This window comes from Mya arenaria, chromosome 17 (assembly GCF_026914265.1).
Source record: "Mya arenaria isolate MELC-2E11 chromosome 17, ASM2691426v1".
Classification (NCBI taxonomy): domain Eukaryota; kingdom Metazoa; phylum Mollusca; class Bivalvia; order Myida; family Myidae; genus Mya; species Mya arenaria.
The window spans coordinates 19,110,772-19,129,588 of NC_069138.1; the positions used below are offsets into that span (position 1 = coordinate 19,110,772).

Below are 18,817 nucleotides of genomic sequence, written 5' to 3' on the forward strand. Positions count from 1 at the left end.
CAAACAACAAACATTACAGATTAATATAAATAACATCATTATAATCTCACGACAATAAGAACAATTAAAGGTATAGATCTAGACAACGTGTATGGACAAGAGAATAGAAATATAATTTAAAACATAAAATAGGTGCCTTCAAGATTATTACATGTTTTTCAAATAATGTTACTACTGTTTTCCAATGAACTAAGCGCTTCATGTTATTGATGAACTTACTGAAGAATTGAATGATCGTGGATCTAACTTCACACCATCCTTAGCCTGTCGATATATTTCACAAATAAAAAAAAAACGAATACCGCGATTATGTGTCTACACTTACGTTTCACGTTACAACTACTGAACAGGCGGGCTCATAGGTACGAACCACATTGCTGCGGTTGCTCACTTAGATGTACTAGTTATGGCCTTTCGGTGACGATCTTCTGTAACATTACCATTTAGAACCTCTGCAACAAACGCAGTTCAAATGCAGCTTTCATTCTTATTTATTTCCACATTGATTTCAGTAACGCTGATTTTAGTGACCACATTCTAAGTCGTGTTGACCCTAAGTAAGTTTTGAATGACAGGGGCCATTTTGCAATTATGGCTTGATATCTGATTTCATACTTGTCTTCTGATATGTCGACTAGTCCAGGGTTTTTTACTTCATTCATTTCTTTCCCTAATATCTGTTCTATAATTTCATGGGCACAATCTGGAGTAGATGATTTTTTTTAAAGTTCAGACAGGACGTCGTCTTAAACATGATTAAAGCAGCTTAATTTAATATTTTTGTCTCCTCTTTTAACAGTTTCAATAGGGTATGCAGCTTCAAATCCTTTCTCTAAAGCAAGCTCTCCGTCAGTCCCATATATCAGCTTCTTTATACCACATGATTTGAGTTGGTATGCTAAGTATCTATAATCCAATTCCTTACGACCGGTCCTAGTCATCATTCCAGCAAACACTGTACGGTTCGTTTGTTTGCTATTTTGTGGAGAAGATGAGGATGAGGAAATATCAAACATGTGGTATAAAATGGGCCGACGTTAAAAGTCATGTCAATACCCAGCTGTGATTTTGAGCTGCTTGGAGGATCAAAAAACTTTTGCGTCCCAGTAACAGCAGTATCAGTCATTGCAAATGTATTAGGATGTATCCTTTTTTCTTTTGAATGAAATGAAAAGTCTACATTTTTAAAACTTTCCGACGTCCATGTCTGCTTGAGGTTTTGTGAAATTTTGCTGGATAACTTGCCCCTGGAATTTCGAAATTTATGTCTAACTTCCATTTTTTTTTTCAAATTATACAGTTGGTTTCTATCTCTAGGACCCTCACCTGAGGATGGAATATTAATAGGGCCCCTTTTTCCTTCTCTTTCAGATAAATGACTTTCTTTGGTGGCTCATGTTGCAGGTGTTGTTTTTCACGGTTTTTCTTATCAATGGCGTTGCCATGGCCAACACCTGATGCTATTGCTACTCGCAAGTACTGAATTACAGCACATTTTTCTGAACCATGACATGAGTATACTTTGCTTATAATTCTTGTTGTTTGTCCTAATCCAACTAGATCTATTATCTCACTATATTTTTAGACAATATTGCATCATTTTGTGACAACTTCCTTCGAGATATCGTTTTTATATTTTGAATATTACCGTTTCTGTTACCTTCACAACTGTAGTTCTTGAATGACTGTTATAGCAACCGCTATCTTCACAAACTATTTTATTTTTCTTTAACCTTTTGAAAATCCACAATCAACACAGAATTTTATTTTCGCATTGGAACATATTCGCAAAGTTGTTCACTTGAAAATGTACAAAGTTCAACTATCACCTTTACAGTCAAACCTTTTTGCTGCTTTTTAAAGAGAGGACAGCATTGCTTGTTGGGACCTGAAAGAAACAAGTGACAGTGTTTGCAGCTTTAAAAATCATGCGACCAAGAGAATCTTAGCAATACGTTGACCACCATTCAATTCGTTACAACTGATATAAGTTATGATCATGTTTTACAACCTTCAATTCTTTAGGAGTTTTGGTCCGCAAAAATAAAGTAACAACATGGACAATTACTTATAGTAGGCATGGATCTTCTTCACTGAATTTGTTCTGATTGTTCCTTACCAATTCATAAATTTCAGTCGAGTTCTTTCAATACTTCTTGGGTTATGCTCCACATTAAAAATAGTAAGGGCACGAAGGCCACAACTACACATATACTGCAGAATGAGTTATCGTTCTTCTGTGTGTATACTGTAAATCTACTCATTATATAAGATCAATATACTAAGTTATATTTTGGTTATTCAATACTATTGGAGTTATGTTTCTTATAAATGTATGTAATAACATCTCATGCATATGTCTTTTATACATAGCATCCCTTTGTTAAGTTTTGTTTACCACTTATCATCTGTTATTTTTCACTGCTATAAACTTTGTAAGTTTAAAGCCGAATTAAACGTATTGTTGTATAAATCAAAGCCCTGCATGCAATATATGAACATATACATGCACGGACAGACATAATTATAGACATAAATAACGTGCCAAACTATTACTGGTGCAAACGGGTTCCGCAACAATAAGCAAGTTATCGAAAATGATATTAATACGCCGAGGTGTGATGAACATAACGTTTTATACTAGAATAGTAATGATTGGCAGGGAAATACATGTGCAAGTCATTGTAGTCAGTAATCATTTTAATCTGTGACTTTGCTAATTTCTGTTAAGTATTGTTAGTAAAGAAAACAATACTAACATTGAAGATAAAAATAATAATCTCTTACCATCATGCAATTGTAACTGTTGTCACCAACAGCAAAATGAGAACACTATAAAGGATTTAAACTTTAAAATTTTACAACGATGCGCAGTAGTCTTTTTTTCTACGTCATATGTCATACTCTTTCTCACCAGCGAAATGAATCTCTAACGCCCGTTTTTGGTCGCCATTTGTCGCTATTAACCTTACAAAAACATTTTCTAACCGCCCTAGCCATTTCTTCCAACGCGTGCCAGCGTTTCTCCTGTTGGTGTCCACCTCAAAGGATGGACAATTTGGCAGATTATTAATTTTATTTTCACTATTTAACGTGTTTATCCATTGGTTAAACAAACTATTTCATTAATCCAAATATTGCACAATTAATTCACAGTATCCTCGTCGTCAGATGATATGTTCGGGGATTAGATATTCTTAGAAACAACGATGACCGTTCACTTGCTTTATTCCTGATTGTATATCTCCCGGTATCATATTACATGCATAAACATATAGCTACAGAGAGTATAACACAACCGATAATAAAAGTTCATAGAAATGTTAGCGACATGCTGTATAAAATAATAACGAGCTGCGTATTTATGTTTATGTGACAGTGTATAATAATAAATGATCAGGCAAGCGAAATCTCTGCTATTTTTTATTTGGAAGTAAGCTGTCAATGGTAGCTCGAGTTTTTAGCTGCACATAAAAAAAAATTACTGCTGATTTATCATAACGAATTCCTTTCCCTTTTCCCTTTTCCTTTTTTAGAGAATAAAGTCACAAAGCGATAGTCAATTCCAAGATTGTGAAATTGATCTTGGTGACCTTAATCGTAAAAGATCGATTTTCGACAATTCTCGATCATCCGGTTTTTTTTACTACATGTACTTTTCACTTTCCTGTGTATTTTTTTAAGCTTGTGAGTTATTCATCATTTTGTTTTTCATCCATTCTTAACAAGCTTATTAGATTGGGGCTGGGACTAGAATTTGCTATTGGTCCCAAATTCGGGTACGTCATTGTGCGGTCGAATTGTTGTTCAGACAGTACAGACGGCATCACCAATTCATGTCCAAGGCTGTGACTTGGCCATGATTGGGCGATTTTAAAATAACTTGGCACAAATGTTCACCTTTAGAAGTTTGCCTGTCGCCTGAACAAATCCAATGAAACAGTATATACTCAACTTCATGAGACTCATGAGTTTAAAGTAGATGAGTACATGTTCGCAACCTCACAATAGTCCCAACATACATCAATAGATAGCAAAACCTAGTAAATGTGTACCGGTAAACCTTTACTTATAGAGAATAAAATATAAATTAGGACAAATTCAAAATACACTTTTGTTGAATTTCCAAGAGTGAGTATGTGGCGTAAGACAAGTAAGTTGCATTGAATGTATCTGTAATATCCAGATAGTGCATTTCTTTTTCTTCAAGTTTATTAACATTTATATGTACATGTTATTTATTGTGATTGAGGTGCGTATCACAGTGGGTTAAATGACAAAATAAATGTAGGATATTAGTGTGTTATAAAAACAAAATAAATGTATGATACAAAATATAATAATAAATTCAACAGTCTTTATGAATGGAATGTACATGGAATCAGAACAAAATAACGAATAAGAAGTAAACATAAAAGTTGATGTGAATTTTGTTTGGATGTATGTTTTTTTTTAAATAACACATGATATTAGAGTTCATTTCCATTAAAAACTTCTCCGATCCCTCTCCATTGGTCTCTGCCTATTTATTTCTTTTCTGGCTTTTCTGGGGCTGAAAATAGTCAAAGATGACAAATTAATTTCAAAATCAATATTATGGTTATCCTTAGGCTTGGCATTGTCTAGCTTTTTTGCACTTATCATATTTTAATTATTTTATTTTCAATGCAAAAGCTGTCCATATGCATCATGCGGATAGGACTTTGCGTAACTTATGCAAATAGATTTTCATTTAATATTAAATAAGTAGAGTGATTTTTATTATATAATTCATATTATTTTGTTATATAATTCATAATATGATAACTATCCAACACAAACGTCGTATTCTATAATATATAATTGATTCGTACAGTGTCTATAAACCGCCTTTAAAGAAAACTTTAACATTAATATAAATGAGTTCATATAAAAAAAATCCAAGAAATAAGTATATACTACAAACACTTTTCTCCCATTTTATTAGGGTATTATTGATATTATTAATTTGAAAACAACATATGAGGAATATTCAATATCCAGGCAGGCTTCTTCAGTCTATAACAAAACAATGACAAATGTCCTGCAATTCGCTGAAATACAAGTGAACACATCTATAATAAAATCAATTAACACTCTAACATAAGTACTCTATATGTGTACAACTATAACACCAAAGTTACAAACATATGTGAAGCTTATAAGTATAATTATTATTTATAGGAATAAACAAAATACAAATCATTAGTAAATAACAGCCACTAGGCAAACTTTCCAATCGCCAAGGTGTTTATCGCAACACATAAAACAGTGTCACCAAATTATTATTATTATTTTTAATAAATTGTTTAAATAAATCACTCATGAAATATCATCATTTCTTTGGGCATCTACATATGCCATCATTTGATAGACAACAGGCGACTGGTTAATTGCAATTATTACAAAATAACATAAATCGTTATTAACATTGCAGTACATAATTATATGGTAAATTTTGGGGTTCAAAACACCATTTGGGTTGGTTAGAATTCAGTTGGTTGTGCTCGCTGTAAAGAACAACCAAGTTAGGCAGAAAGATCTTGCAGTTAAACAATAAAAATAAATCAACAAAATGAAATATATTACTAAAAACTTGCTAAGGATCACTTACGGCTACTACTAACATGTCTTTATATAGGCAACCAAAATTAGAGATATTATGGACTGGCGAAGAAAATAGGCTTTGCTCTTCAATAAGAGATCCAAAAGAATAAGAAGATTTTTACCAGAAATTTACTTACAGGTGATAATCCAAGGGGTGTAACTCAAGTATGACTGACATAAGAGTTATGAAACTTCAATGTTTCTATGGATTTTCAGTACCATTTATTTCTGACAAACAAATATGAAAATTGAATTGCTTTTTTTCATGTGTCGTTGTTGAACATTTTGAAATTGATCTTGATGTCATTTTTGACATCAGTTTTCTTGAAACTAACTGTTAAAATATATAATAATTGCGTCAAACCATAATTGTCTGATAACTCTTGAAAACATTTAAAAATCAGTTTATGTTTCATATAACCTAAGCTTTTTGAAACTTTATAAGAACAGGTGATCCTTAACCAAACTTTAGAAGTATATGTGAGATCTAAGTTGAAGCACTGGTAGAGACAAAACAGTTTAACTTAAATGTGAATGACAGTGTCCATCCGTGAGGCTATCGTTAAGACATGTGAAAGTGCCAGCTTTCAATACTATAACAATTCTCATACAGTCGAAACCCGTTGACTCACATTCCCACAGGACAGTGAAAATACCTCGAGCCTTGTGAAATTAAAGCCTACTGGGAATGCTTACATTCAGTAACAAGAAATCGGTCCTTAACATCCAGTTCCAGCCAACCAGAGGGAATCAAGCCAAGCCAGTTCGAGCCTACGGGATTCGACTGTATATGAAGTTAAGTATATTTGCATCATAAAACATAAGCAAGATCTTTCTATAAACTTGTCTCATGGGTGATTAATCAAATATCAAGGTGCAAGTCAGGGGGAATTTGGAGTCATTTCGTCATCTACCTTGTCCCCATCGTTCCCCTGTGCTTCTGCAAGTTTCTTGGACTTTTGCAACTGAGTCCAAATCCCATAAGGATCCTCCATGTCTGAAGGTACATGATCCACAAATAAGCTAGTAATTTTTCTGTCCCATAGCTTATAGTGTTTAATTTTGCCCTTCTCATAATAACCTTTCAAATGCTACCAACATGATACAGGGTTCCCAGGCATCCAACATTCACATGCTTGTGTATCAGATATCTGAGGTTACCCATGGATGTCTTTGTATAGGGGCACACTTTCTTTAAAGGATGTAAACAATAACGGAAAACTCCCCTGTGAAAATGAGTAGGTTAGGGGAAGTTGTCAAAAACTTGAAAGTAGGAATAAAGAAGAAATAGCGTCCATATTTGGTGTAGATAGATTTGTGGAACGTGGGTTTTCTTTATTGGATATTAGTTCAATAACAAAAGGCAAGCTTCCTTTTGTGTCTGGTTTGAGATAAAAAAAAATCATGTACATTTCCTTTGTACATAATTCTCAAAAAAAAGTGAAAATAGTTCACCAGTCGTTATTGGATATTAGTTCAATAACAAAAGGCAAGCTTCCTTTTGTGTCTGGTTTGAGATAAAAAAAATCATGTACATTTCCTTTGTACATAATTCTAAAAAAAATGTGAAAATAGTTTACCAGTCACACAAAGAGAAAAGGTGCCTTTCAACATGTAAAGCATGCACTCCTCTTAGTAAGACAACTCCCCTTTTACATACTCACACCACATAAGCCAGCCCATTAATCTGCACACTTATGCGGTATGTCACACTTTGGTATGTCACACTGCGATATGTCACACTTTTTGTTCTTGGCACTTCTTGCACTCCTAGCACTATGAGTGCCTGAAACATTTGCACAGAAATAGGATTAATTCTTGGTTCAATACTAAATACTTCAACAACAACGAACAAAAACAAACTGGTCAGTGTTGTGACAGTCAAAAGTAGATTCATATCAAAATTTGGCAGACGAAATGACTATGTTAGAAACATTATATATTGGAAGACCTTTTTACCAGAAAAGTAACAACAGCATTTTCGGAGACACCATTTTAAACAACCATTTGGATCATACAAGTGAGGCAACACGCACATTGCCAGAAAGAATGTTTTTTGCTTGCCAGATTGGGAATATTTTGCAAAAAAAATGACTTAGGATAATGGACTGTTTTTCATTAATAAAACAGGTTTAAGTCTCTATTAAGATATGACTCGATTGAACCAGTTGTTATTAAAAGAACTAAAACAACAGCAAATGACATCAGCAATCCAAAGAACTATTTTTCAAGATATATGACAAGGACTGTTAAAATTCCTCTTACACTAAACATCTGACAACTGTAAAGTCAGAATGACCTAGTTTGCTAAGCAAGTAATAACTATATTGTCAAAATGAACTATTTTGCCAAAAGAGTGACAACTGTATTGTCAGAATGACCTATTTGCTACACATGTGACAACTGTATTGTCACAATGACATATTGTGCTAAACGAAGGACAACTGTATTGTCAGAATGACCTATTTGCTACACATGTGACAACTGTATTGTCACAATGACATATTGTGCTAAACGAAGGACAACTGTATTGTCAAAATGACCAATTTGCTACACAAATGACTACTGTATTGTCAGAATGACCTATTTTGCTAAACGAGGGACAAGTGTATTGTCAGATTGACCTATTTTGCTATACAAATGACCACTGTAGTGTCAGAATGACCTATTTTGATACACAATTGACTACTGATTTGTCAGAAGGACCCATTTTGCTAAGCAAGTGACAACTGTATCGTCAGAATGACCCATTTTGCTAAGCAAGTGTCAACTGTATTGTCAGAATGACCTATTTAGCTAAGAAAGTGTCAACTGTATAGTCAGAATGACCTATTTTGCTAAGACATATTTGGCTAATCTAATGACAAATATTGTGAGAAAGATCTACTTTGCTAGACAAAGGACATCTTTGATCTTCATTGTCTTGAAGACCTTTTTCTAAGCAAATAACAACTATAGAGTCAGGAAGACCTACATGTAGGCCAGACAAATGACAACTTTTTCATCAGAAAGACCTATTTTGCCAGATAAATGACATCTATATTGTCAGATGGATTATTTTGTCAGATAAATGACATCTGTATTGTCAATTAGACTTAATTTGCTAGACAAACAAACAACATCTATATAGTCAGGATGACCTAGGTTATTTTGCCAGACAAATGACAACTATTTTGTCAGGAGGACCTATTTTGCTAAAAAAGTGACATCTGTATGTCATGAAGGCCTGTTTTGCCAAACAAATGACAACTATTTTGTCAGGAAGACCTATTTTGCAGACAAATGACAAAGATTTTGTCAGGAGACCTATTTTGCCAGACAAATGACATCTATATTGTTAGTAAGACCTATTTTGCTAGAAAAAATGTCCAGCACATTGTCAAGTGACCTATTCTGCCAGACATTCACCACCACATTGTTAGAAAAACCTTCTATACCATTGGACATATGACAAACACTTTGTCGTCGAGACCCTTTGCCCTGAGGGAGACATAGTTTTCACAATGGAAGTTCCATGTATGTGTGTGCATGGCAGTGGGCGTTCGTCTGACTAAACTCTGTCCGGGCTATATCTTGACAATGCTTTTTAGGAATTTCATTAGACTTGCAATGATGGTTCACCATGATGAGGTGGTATGTTGTGCTCAAGACCCTGGCCTGTACTGCAATGGTCAAGGTTAAAGGTTAAAGTTTGAAATGATCCTTGTCTGGGCTGTACCTTGACCATGCATTACAGGATATTTATAAAATTTGCCATGAAAGTTTACCATGATGAAGCAGCATTGCACACAAAGCCGCAGTCTGAACCTCAAAGGTCAAGGTAACAATTTTGGTTCAAACATTGAAATGATCCTTTCCAGGCTGTATCTTGACCATGCATCATAGGATTTAACAAAAAAACTTGCCATGAAGTGAGATGGCATGTCATGCACAAGACCCAGGTCTGAACCTCAAAGGTCATGGTCAAACTAAGAGGTTTTATGTCAAATAAGTAAAGTATTGTTGATAGGAATGGTCTGGACTTGACTTTCTCCTGTGCAATTTCATGGAAGAGCTATTGTCTGTATTAAAGGCTCTTTCATTGGGATCGAAATGTCACAAAATGGAGTCTAGTTAGGAATATTTATTTTGATGTCACAGCCACAATGACTGAAAAACCTGACCAGCCCATTGTCAGACAAACAAAAGCATTGTCAGACAAACAAGAGCATTATCAGACAAACTTGTTATTAATTCGTCATACAAGCTCATTGTCTGATAAACTTGTTTTGATAAGCAAGACAAGCCCATTGTCAGATAAACTTGTTTTGATAAGCAAGACAAGCCCATTGTCAGATAAACTTGTTTTGATAAGCAAGACAAGCCCATTGTCAGATAAACTTGTTTTGATAAGCAAGACAAGCCCATTGTCTGATAAACTTGTTTTTATAAGCAAGACAAGCCCATTGTCAGATAAACTTGTTTTGATAAGCAAGACAAGCCCATTGTCAGATAAACTTGTTTTGATAAGCAAGACAAGCCCATTGTCAGATAAACTTGTTTTGATAAGCCAAACAAGCTCACTGTCAGATTAACTAATTTTGCCAGAAAAATAACTCTGTTAGATAAACTTGTTTTTGCAAGACAAGAACCTTGTCATCTAAGACAAACAAAATGTAATGAAGAAAGAATTTCCACAAAGCCAATTATTTATTATCAGTGTAAAATAAATAGTGTTGTTCCATTGATAAACAACTAAACAAAGATTCATGCTAAATCTAACAATGTTTTGCCCCCCAAAATTATTAGGGATTATCTTCTGGTCACGCCCAACCTCCAAGTAGAGTTTGAGGACAATAATCCAGTCATTGTTGACTTATCACTCAGACAAGCTTTTGTGTTCAAATAAGTCACTGTGACCTTGGACCTAATGACCTTAAAATCAATGGGGGTCATCCTTTCGTAATTACCAACTTCAAAGTTTAGTTTGAGGACCATAGGTGCAGGCAGTGTCAAGTTATCACTCAGATAAGCTTTTCATGTTCAAAGTCACTGTGGCCTTGACCTTTGACTTGATAACCTCAAATCAGTAGAGATTATGTACTGATCAACCCAACCCCTTAGTCAAGTTTGAGGTCCCGGCATTGTCGGGTTATTACTCGGACAAGCTTTTCAGGTACAGGGTCACTGTGACCTTGAACTTTAATCGAAATACCTTGAAATCAATAATGGTCATCCACTGTTTACAACCAACCTCAAAATCGAGTTTTAGATCCAAGCAATGATGAGTTATCACAATGGCAAGCTTTGGTCTATGGACAGACCGACCGACCAACCTAGTGACAGACATGTGCAAAGCATTATACCCCTCTTCTTTGAAGGGGGCCATAAATACATGACCTTTTTACGATTAGCCTTTCTTTCGACTTGCCTTTCTTTTGGAAGGCCTTTTTTATGACCTTTCTTTTTGTTGGCCTTTCTTTTTGAATACCTTTCTTTTGATTGGCCTTTCTTTAGATTGGCAGTTCTTTTCAATGGCCTTTCTTTCAATTTTTTTTTTCCTTTTAATGACCTTTCTTTTTAATATCCTTTCATTTTAACAGTCTTTCTTGTTGGTTGCCTTTTCTTTTCATGGCCTTTCTTTGTATTTTTTTTTATTTGATGGTCTTTTTTTTTTTAAATTGCCATTTAAATCAACACACATACTGATTTCTAAACAAGAAGCAGACAATGAGACACCAGCAAATTAAGAACGAAATTCCAAAGCTGGGTGAAAATATAAAACAAAACATGCAAGTAATGGCATAAATGTCATACTGATAGATACACAAGTGTACATGCATTTGAAAGGGTATGTTAAGCTGCTCTATAACTTCTGTTAAATGAGTAAGCACCTTAACAGCAGTCAAATAAGTATGCAAATCAAGATTTGAGGGCATCCCTAAGCAAGCACATGCTGGGCATTTTCCAAATCACACAATCATTCCAGACCAAATAATAATACACTGCACTACTTACTGGGTCATCTCCTATGAGTGGCATTCAGAGATAAAATTTAGTAAAACAGTATAGTTTTTTGTAAAGATAATGAGCAAAAAATATGCAAGATAAGAAGAGAGCAGCAGATCCTATGGCTTGTCTGTCATTTATGTTCAGTTGAAAAAGGGGCGTAACTTGACAATTATTCAACCCAGAGTTATGGGCCTTGTATACATGTGTGTTTTATTTCTGTCAACATGCATAACCAAGCTTCACTCAATTAATTTGAAAGGTTTCTGAGTTATGGTGAAGGTCAAAGTTTGCACTTCGACAGAGATTACGCTAACACCAAGGCTTTGACAATACATCAACTTTTTTTTCCTTAAAGAAACAGACCAACTAAACACATGACAGATGATTGTTATTAATATTATCAAAAATTATATCATGGCATTTTTTAATTTTTTTTGGACTGTGAAAACAAAGTTATTCGAGGGAACTTTATGCAATATTGCACAATATTTGTAAAAACAACCCTATCTTTCAGCAGAACTTACATGTATATAGATATTTTGATGTGCGGAGGTACAGATTTTCTCTGCGTATCAAGGGAGATAATTGCATAGAATATTGTGGCTGATAAGATACATATACATGAAGGAGAGCGGCCCGTTTTCATCAGGTGAGCAGATAAAACATATTCAGGTATAGTACACTCCTATCTCCAGCCTCATGTGCTTAAATGCTATGACTGTGTACTATTATTGGTTCTGGTACATGTGTACACGTAAAAAAAAAAACCTGGCCACAATTTCTTAAAAATTTGTTAGCGTAACTCACTTACCCGGAAAGTATCTTATTGCAATTCACCAAAATAACTTACTTAAATATGATTTTACAAAACAAAAAGTTTATTTTAATATCTCAAATATTATTTCCTTCAAAAGCCTCAAAACTCTTCAAAAGAGAATATTTATAACGCAATTTGTACCAACACAAAAACGGTGTGCTGAGCTTGATCCTGTTATAGGGGACTTAAGATGTTTTGGACATTGGGGCCTGTTCTGTTCTGTTCCTTAGCCCAACCCCATGTGAGCCACTCATTGCATAAATACATATACATGTATATACAACAATCAAACTAGCCAGTAACTGGATTGTGAATATGATCATTAAAGTGTGGACAAAACAATGAAATATGTTTTGACAAACATGATGGCCAGCTAAAAAAGTTTGTCCACAGTTTAATGTCCACAAGTTTATAAAATATTGATAATAAATAGAACACTGCATAAAAAATAATTTAAAAAGCTAAGAACTATTTACAGACTTATTCATCCCTGAATTTGATTAGCTAGTCATTGTGTGCTGACCACTAGCCTTATCTAAAATTGAGATAATAATGAAAATAGAACTATTAGGAAAGTAACTTAAGTATCCATTTCTTGCACTTCATGAATACTACAAAAAATAAAATTCATAACGAAAATTGATAATGCCTCAAAAAAGTATATTAAGAATCAATCTTTTTTTTATTTTCAGTTGAATAATTCTACAACTTTGCATCTTACTTTTGAGAAATTTTAGATTTTTTTAATTGAGGTTACGATTAAAATTCTTTATTTGCAAGAAACAGACTTCAAAAAATTGTTTAACAAGTCTTGAAAAAATTAATACGGAAGACTTTTCATGAGAAGTTGAAGACGAGCCTATAATGTGCTTGCAAAACTCACGTGGCTCAGAGATTTTAAGCAGAATTGGTCCAAGTACTTCCACCAGGGCAGCTTTCTGGTCTAAAAAGTCTTGTGTGGTTGCACCTGGGTTGTTGTCTATCCATTCAAGCTTTTCTTTACAGCTGTTTAAAACTATACCCTGTAATTAATAAGAGAAGAAAAAATAGTATACCTGTATAAATACATGTACACTGCAGTGTTTAACCTTGAGGATAATCTGACCGTGTTTTTGTGACATTAATTCTATTTATAAAATTGAGCTGTATATAATAACAAGCTAATCAATATACAGCATATTATACTTCAATTAATCCACAAAATCCTTGAATCTATGCCAGATCTTGTTTACATTTTATGTAGTCAAACATCAAACAAATCCCTTTAAAGAAATCAAAACAAGTTCAATTACTAGGGCATAAAAAGTTTTAATCATGCTACTGATATTTTGTCTGGTAATATATATGCTTCAAAGATTTAAATCTTTGAAGTTGTAATTTGCCAAACGTAGAACTAACCAAAAAGCACCAGCAGGCTGTTTATTTAATAACAAAGGAACTCTTTAAAAACAGGCACAGTTGAATGAACAATAGAAACCTCATGTCCAGTGTTTTTCATGTACGTAGGCAGGTCTGGTTAGAAAACTAGACCTGTCCACGAGCAAACAAAGACCTGCAAACAGGATTTCTAATGTTCAACCATGTACATGTATTTCCCCCCGGTAAAAGGGGACCTCTGTCAAACAAACTAGAGTTGGCAAGAGATTGAAAATATGTTAAAGGGAAATTTCCCTTTTGTTATAAGGAAATAGAACTGTCTCATAAATATTAAATCTATAATTCACCCATCACTGACACAAAAATTTGAGGCCATCCAGATATTTCTTATTAATCAACTTATCAGCTTAAAAGACTGTACACCAGATTGGCACCAAAAATATTTTTTCTCAGGACAATTATCTAATAAAATTATTGTCCCCACAGGGCGGGGATTTTGCCACAGGGCGGGGATTTTGCCCAGGCTTGGCTGGACCGAAAGTCAAAGTCCCTGGACCAGGGGGGGCCATGGTTAAAATTGACTGGTGTTACGCTTTGATATCATATTTGTAAAAAAAGTACCAAAATTTAAAAATTGTCGGAGACCAGGTTCAAACCCGCGTCGCCAAAATTGCAGTCCAGCGTCATATCCACTGAGCTACGATGGCTTACCCTAATTGGGTGACATAATTAAGCTTTACACCTACCTCAGTAATATCATGTGATAACACCGACTAACCAATCACGCATAAGGAATGAATTCTACCTGGTAGACATACCAAGTAATCTTTTTTTATGGAAAAATACAAAATTACTGCTAAACTTAAATAAATTGTAAACTATGTGGTACTTCAGATAGTAAGTTTCAATGCATTGTACACATAGATGCCAAGTTTATGTCAGTTTTCGACAATTTTCTTCCTTTTTTTTCGCTATTTTATCATACAGAGTACAGCCCCTTTTAACCCCATGCCTTTCAAACAAATTAATTAACAAATATATTTTATCAGATCCTAACAGTGTGAAGTAATTATGATCAAGGAACATATGCATCTAATTACACCATTTTCATTCAATAAAGAAGGAAAACCAGATTGAGGGATGTTTCCCTTTAAGATGGTTAATAAAGCACTTCTGACCTTATCTTCTTTCGTTAATCTTCCCATCACTTTTTCTGGGTCCTGGACAGTTTCCTGTGTTGTTCTGCAAGTTTCAGCCAAGAATGATCTTGCCTCTGAAAAATAAAAATATTGTTTTTACATTATCTGCAAAGTGGCAATACTATTTAATCTTTATCATATTTATTATAATCGAAGTTCATACAGTGCAAATACATGATAAGGCAACATAACTTCTTAATATATGCTTCGAATTCTGCATTATAGAGTCAAAGTGTAAAATCTAATCAGAAAAACATTGGGCCATTCTTAAAAAAAAAAATTGTTTGCAGTGTAGCTCACCGACTCACCAAAAATGCCCTGACTTTAAAGATTTAATAGACCCTATGAAAATTCTTGTATATAATGCACCAGTCAATTGTAACCTTCCAGGTGGACCCGCAGTGCCTGGTGAATGCAGTGGTTTTGTCTTCACGCCAAATATAGCGGGGAATGGGCCTTACCTAGAGTCCCTGGGGTGCTGGGGCATTTGGCAGGGGTTTCACCAGCAGTTCGTCCCCACAGGGTGGGGATTTTGCCCAGGCTTGGCTGGACCGAAAGTCAAAGTCCCCGGACCAGGGGGGGCCATGGTTACAATTGACTGGTGCAAAATTCAGGCATCCTTGTGGATTTCTTCCTGTACTTTTACAACGTTCAGCATGGTGTATTTACCCTCAGTAAACAACACTATTATATTCACAAAACAGATATGTGAAATTAAGCGCTCACAAATACAAAACAAATTAGCTGTACACAATTCCATAGCTTAAGAGGAATGCTGACAGGAACATTGACAGAGGCCGTAGTGCCATGAAACAGGCTGACGGGAGTATTGATGGTAAAACAGCTGTGCCATGAAATCAGATGATGGGAGCATCTAAGTACATGCCAGTTAAAATGAAATATGACAACAGGAAGATTGATAAACATGTTGTTGGCAAGAACTACCGGTTTAAAGAAAGAAACATTGACAGACACAGTGACATAAAAAGCAACAACAAGTGCACTGATGGACACATCAGCGACATGTAATACAATGAGAACTGACGTAAATGGATATGTAAAACGCTGACAGATCATCAATGGACACGACAGTCACATGAAGTACAAAAACAAGCTTCAATCTTCAAATTAGGATGACAGATACCTTACAGGACACAGCAGTGACATGAATAAAAACAACAAAAGGAGCAACAACGGACACAATAGTACATGAGAAGCATCGACTGACATGAAATATTCCGACAAGAGCATCAATAGACAATTTTTTCAAGGATAGCCTTTCGGTTGAACATTGTATTCCATTGTATTTATGTTTAAAAATTTAATAAAATGTTAAATAAATATTTTTGAAGTCATAATCTGTAAAAAGAATGCTAGAGATACCAGCATCATTATGTATTATCTTTTAAAAACATATCAAAGTTTAAGTATAAAAATACATGTGAAAATTGTTTCTTTACCAGCCCAGTCCAAGTAATCGACACATTCTGCGTGGTTGTATCGTACTGCGGTCTCTTTTGCCCTTTCCCCATTTGTGTTACGCTGCTGGAGGTTACAGTTGAACTCAACGAGGACCTTGATTACTGGAAGACGTCCCCATGCTGAGGCATGATGTAGTGCGCAAAAACCTGCAGGAAAAACATTCTTAGTAAAACACATAAAGAATGATACATAGTTTGGTTTAAACAAAGTTATTAAAATAAGCCTGATTGTGAAGATATGAATCACTCTCAAGTTGTTTCCTCAGAAAAAAAGTACTCAATGTGTTCCTTTGAAAAAGTCAAGAGAAATTTGCCTTCTAAGAACCTACACTTTAACCTTTAAAAAAAAGCTATAATACTGGGTTCTTTTAAATACTAAACAGTACTAATATATCACTTTATATAAACTTGTATTTTTTCTATATTTTACCAAACTGAAGAGATTTTGAATGAAAGTAACTTTGCACAAAAACTCCAAACTTTTGAGTATGGTCATGTCTTTAAGATAAAAAAATGCCATAGCCCCAGACTACATGGGAGACAATTTTATATCCCAAGATACTGTACACACACATAGGACAAGATTATGTCAGACAGGGGCTTATGCTGTTCCAGAGGTCAAAGGTTTTGAGTTAAAGTCCTTCTTTTCTGGTATTTCCTTATAGAACAAATTGCCATCTAGTACCGGGTATAGCACATACTAAGAAATTACCTGTTTTTATGTGGCTAGTAAAGAACCTTTATTTAGATAATTTGGCATAATTATTTATGGTATTAAAAAGCTAGAGTTTTAAATAAAGTTTTTTGTTTTCATTTATTTATTCAAAGATTTTCAGTAAAGGAACTATATTAACTTAACCTCGCATTTTATAAGTACTACATACTGTCATATTCATACTATAATGTGATAATTAAATATAACTTTCTCAACCTATAACTTATTATGTAAAGTGACTGTGATACAATTACGGCAATATTTATTTTAATGCATAAAGACTTACTTTTAATATACTTGTGCAATTTCGATTACAGCTATATTATTAACATATAATTCATATACATTAACAAAGGACCACAATGGAAATAAGAGTTTTCTGTTTTTTGTGTCATCCTTGGTTCGGTGTACCTGTCATGTCTATTGATAATATCATGTATGTATAATGTTATTTACTATACATGTTGTTTATTTTAAATGTCCATGTATGTGCATACCTTACTGAATTAAATCTATCTATATGTCCTTTTCCGAAAAAAACCCGGAGAAAAATCTGTAATTTTAGTAACAATTCAATGCAATTGTATTGATATGTATAATTATGGTTGCTCGATCAAAGACAGTTGCCGAGTTGGAATAATTAAACCAAAAAATCAGACACATTTGTTGAGGATTGAAACAACAAACTAGTTATATTATTTATTTGTGATAAGGGTAACCATGAACTTTATTACTAAAAGCATTAAAAAGCAAGTTTGTCTGGGACCTTCGTACTTTTATAATATTATAGATATATTCTCTACAGTACATGTATGTATATTATATAAATAAATTATGAACTGTCTGTTTCCATGTACAATTTGTGTATTTATTATTGCTGGGTATGATCTCCACACGATGCACATAGCAATTTGTCCAATCTGTTACATTTTGAGCACCACATTGGGCATGAAATGTTACAGACTGCACAAATTGCTATGTGAATCTTGGTGCACCTTTGACCTCTCTCTGCACTCTGCAGGCAGGCACTCTACCACTTCCATATAAAAGCTAGCTCTATATCTAGACAGTATAATTGTCTCTATATACTTGTGAATCAGATTAAAATGAACACTTTTGAAACACAAACCTTTTCCTGTTGATGCATTTATGTCAGCCCCTCTTTGTAACAATTCTTTAACCATGTCAGCTCTTCCCAAAGTACAGGCAATATCTAATGGAGATTTTCCATTGTCATCCCTCTGATTTATAAGCTCGGCTATTATTTCCTTGAATGGGTCTGTGTCATCTTCGAAAGATTTTGTTAGTCTTGGAATGTCATTTTTAAGAATACAATGTGTGACAATAGTTGTGTTGGGTAATAAAACTTCAACTTCATCTTGAGTGACATCTGGGTTTTCTGAATCTTGGAGCGTCATTTTATTAACTCACCAAATAGTCCTTTATATATATCTCAAAATATCGATAATTAAAAGTCTAATTACTTTTATTATTGGTGGTGGTGGTTATTTTGGTTTCGTGAAGAAATCCCCGTTACTCCAAAACATTTGACGTCATAATCCCGGAAGTGATTTTATTATGTTACATCTATTTCTATCGGTTTTTTAGAGAC

General features: G+C 34.2%; 1 protein-coding gene across 2 annotated transcripts; it reads right to left on the reverse strand.

The window, feature by feature from the left end:
* Positions 1 to 3,199: 3,199 nt before the first annotated feature.
* LOC128224602 (ankyrin repeat domain-containing protein 45-like) lies at positions 3,200 to 18,751 on the reverse strand. 2 transcript variants are annotated; one of them, XM_052934518.1, is made up of 6 exons: positions 18,335 to 18,751; positions 16,470 to 16,637; positions 14,989 to 15,083; positions 13,317 to 13,455; positions 7,290 to 7,411; positions 3,200 to 4,552 (listed from the first exon to the last, which is right to left on the reverse strand). In XM_052934518.1, exons 1-5 carry the CDS (start codon positions 18,621 to 18,623, stop codon positions 7,308 to 7,310), a joined length of 795 nt encoding a protein of 264 aa, XP_052790478.1. In that variant the 5' UTR covers positions 18,624 to 18,751; the 3' UTR covers positions 3,200 to 4,552; positions 7,290 to 7,307. The 2 variants fall into 2 exon arrangements, with proteins under 2 accessions (XP_052790478.1, XP_052790481.1); XM_052934521.1 differs by lacking the exon at positions 7,290 to 7,411 and having other exon boundaries at positions 3,203 to 4,552.
* Positions 18,752 to 18,817: the final 66 nt, after the last annotated feature.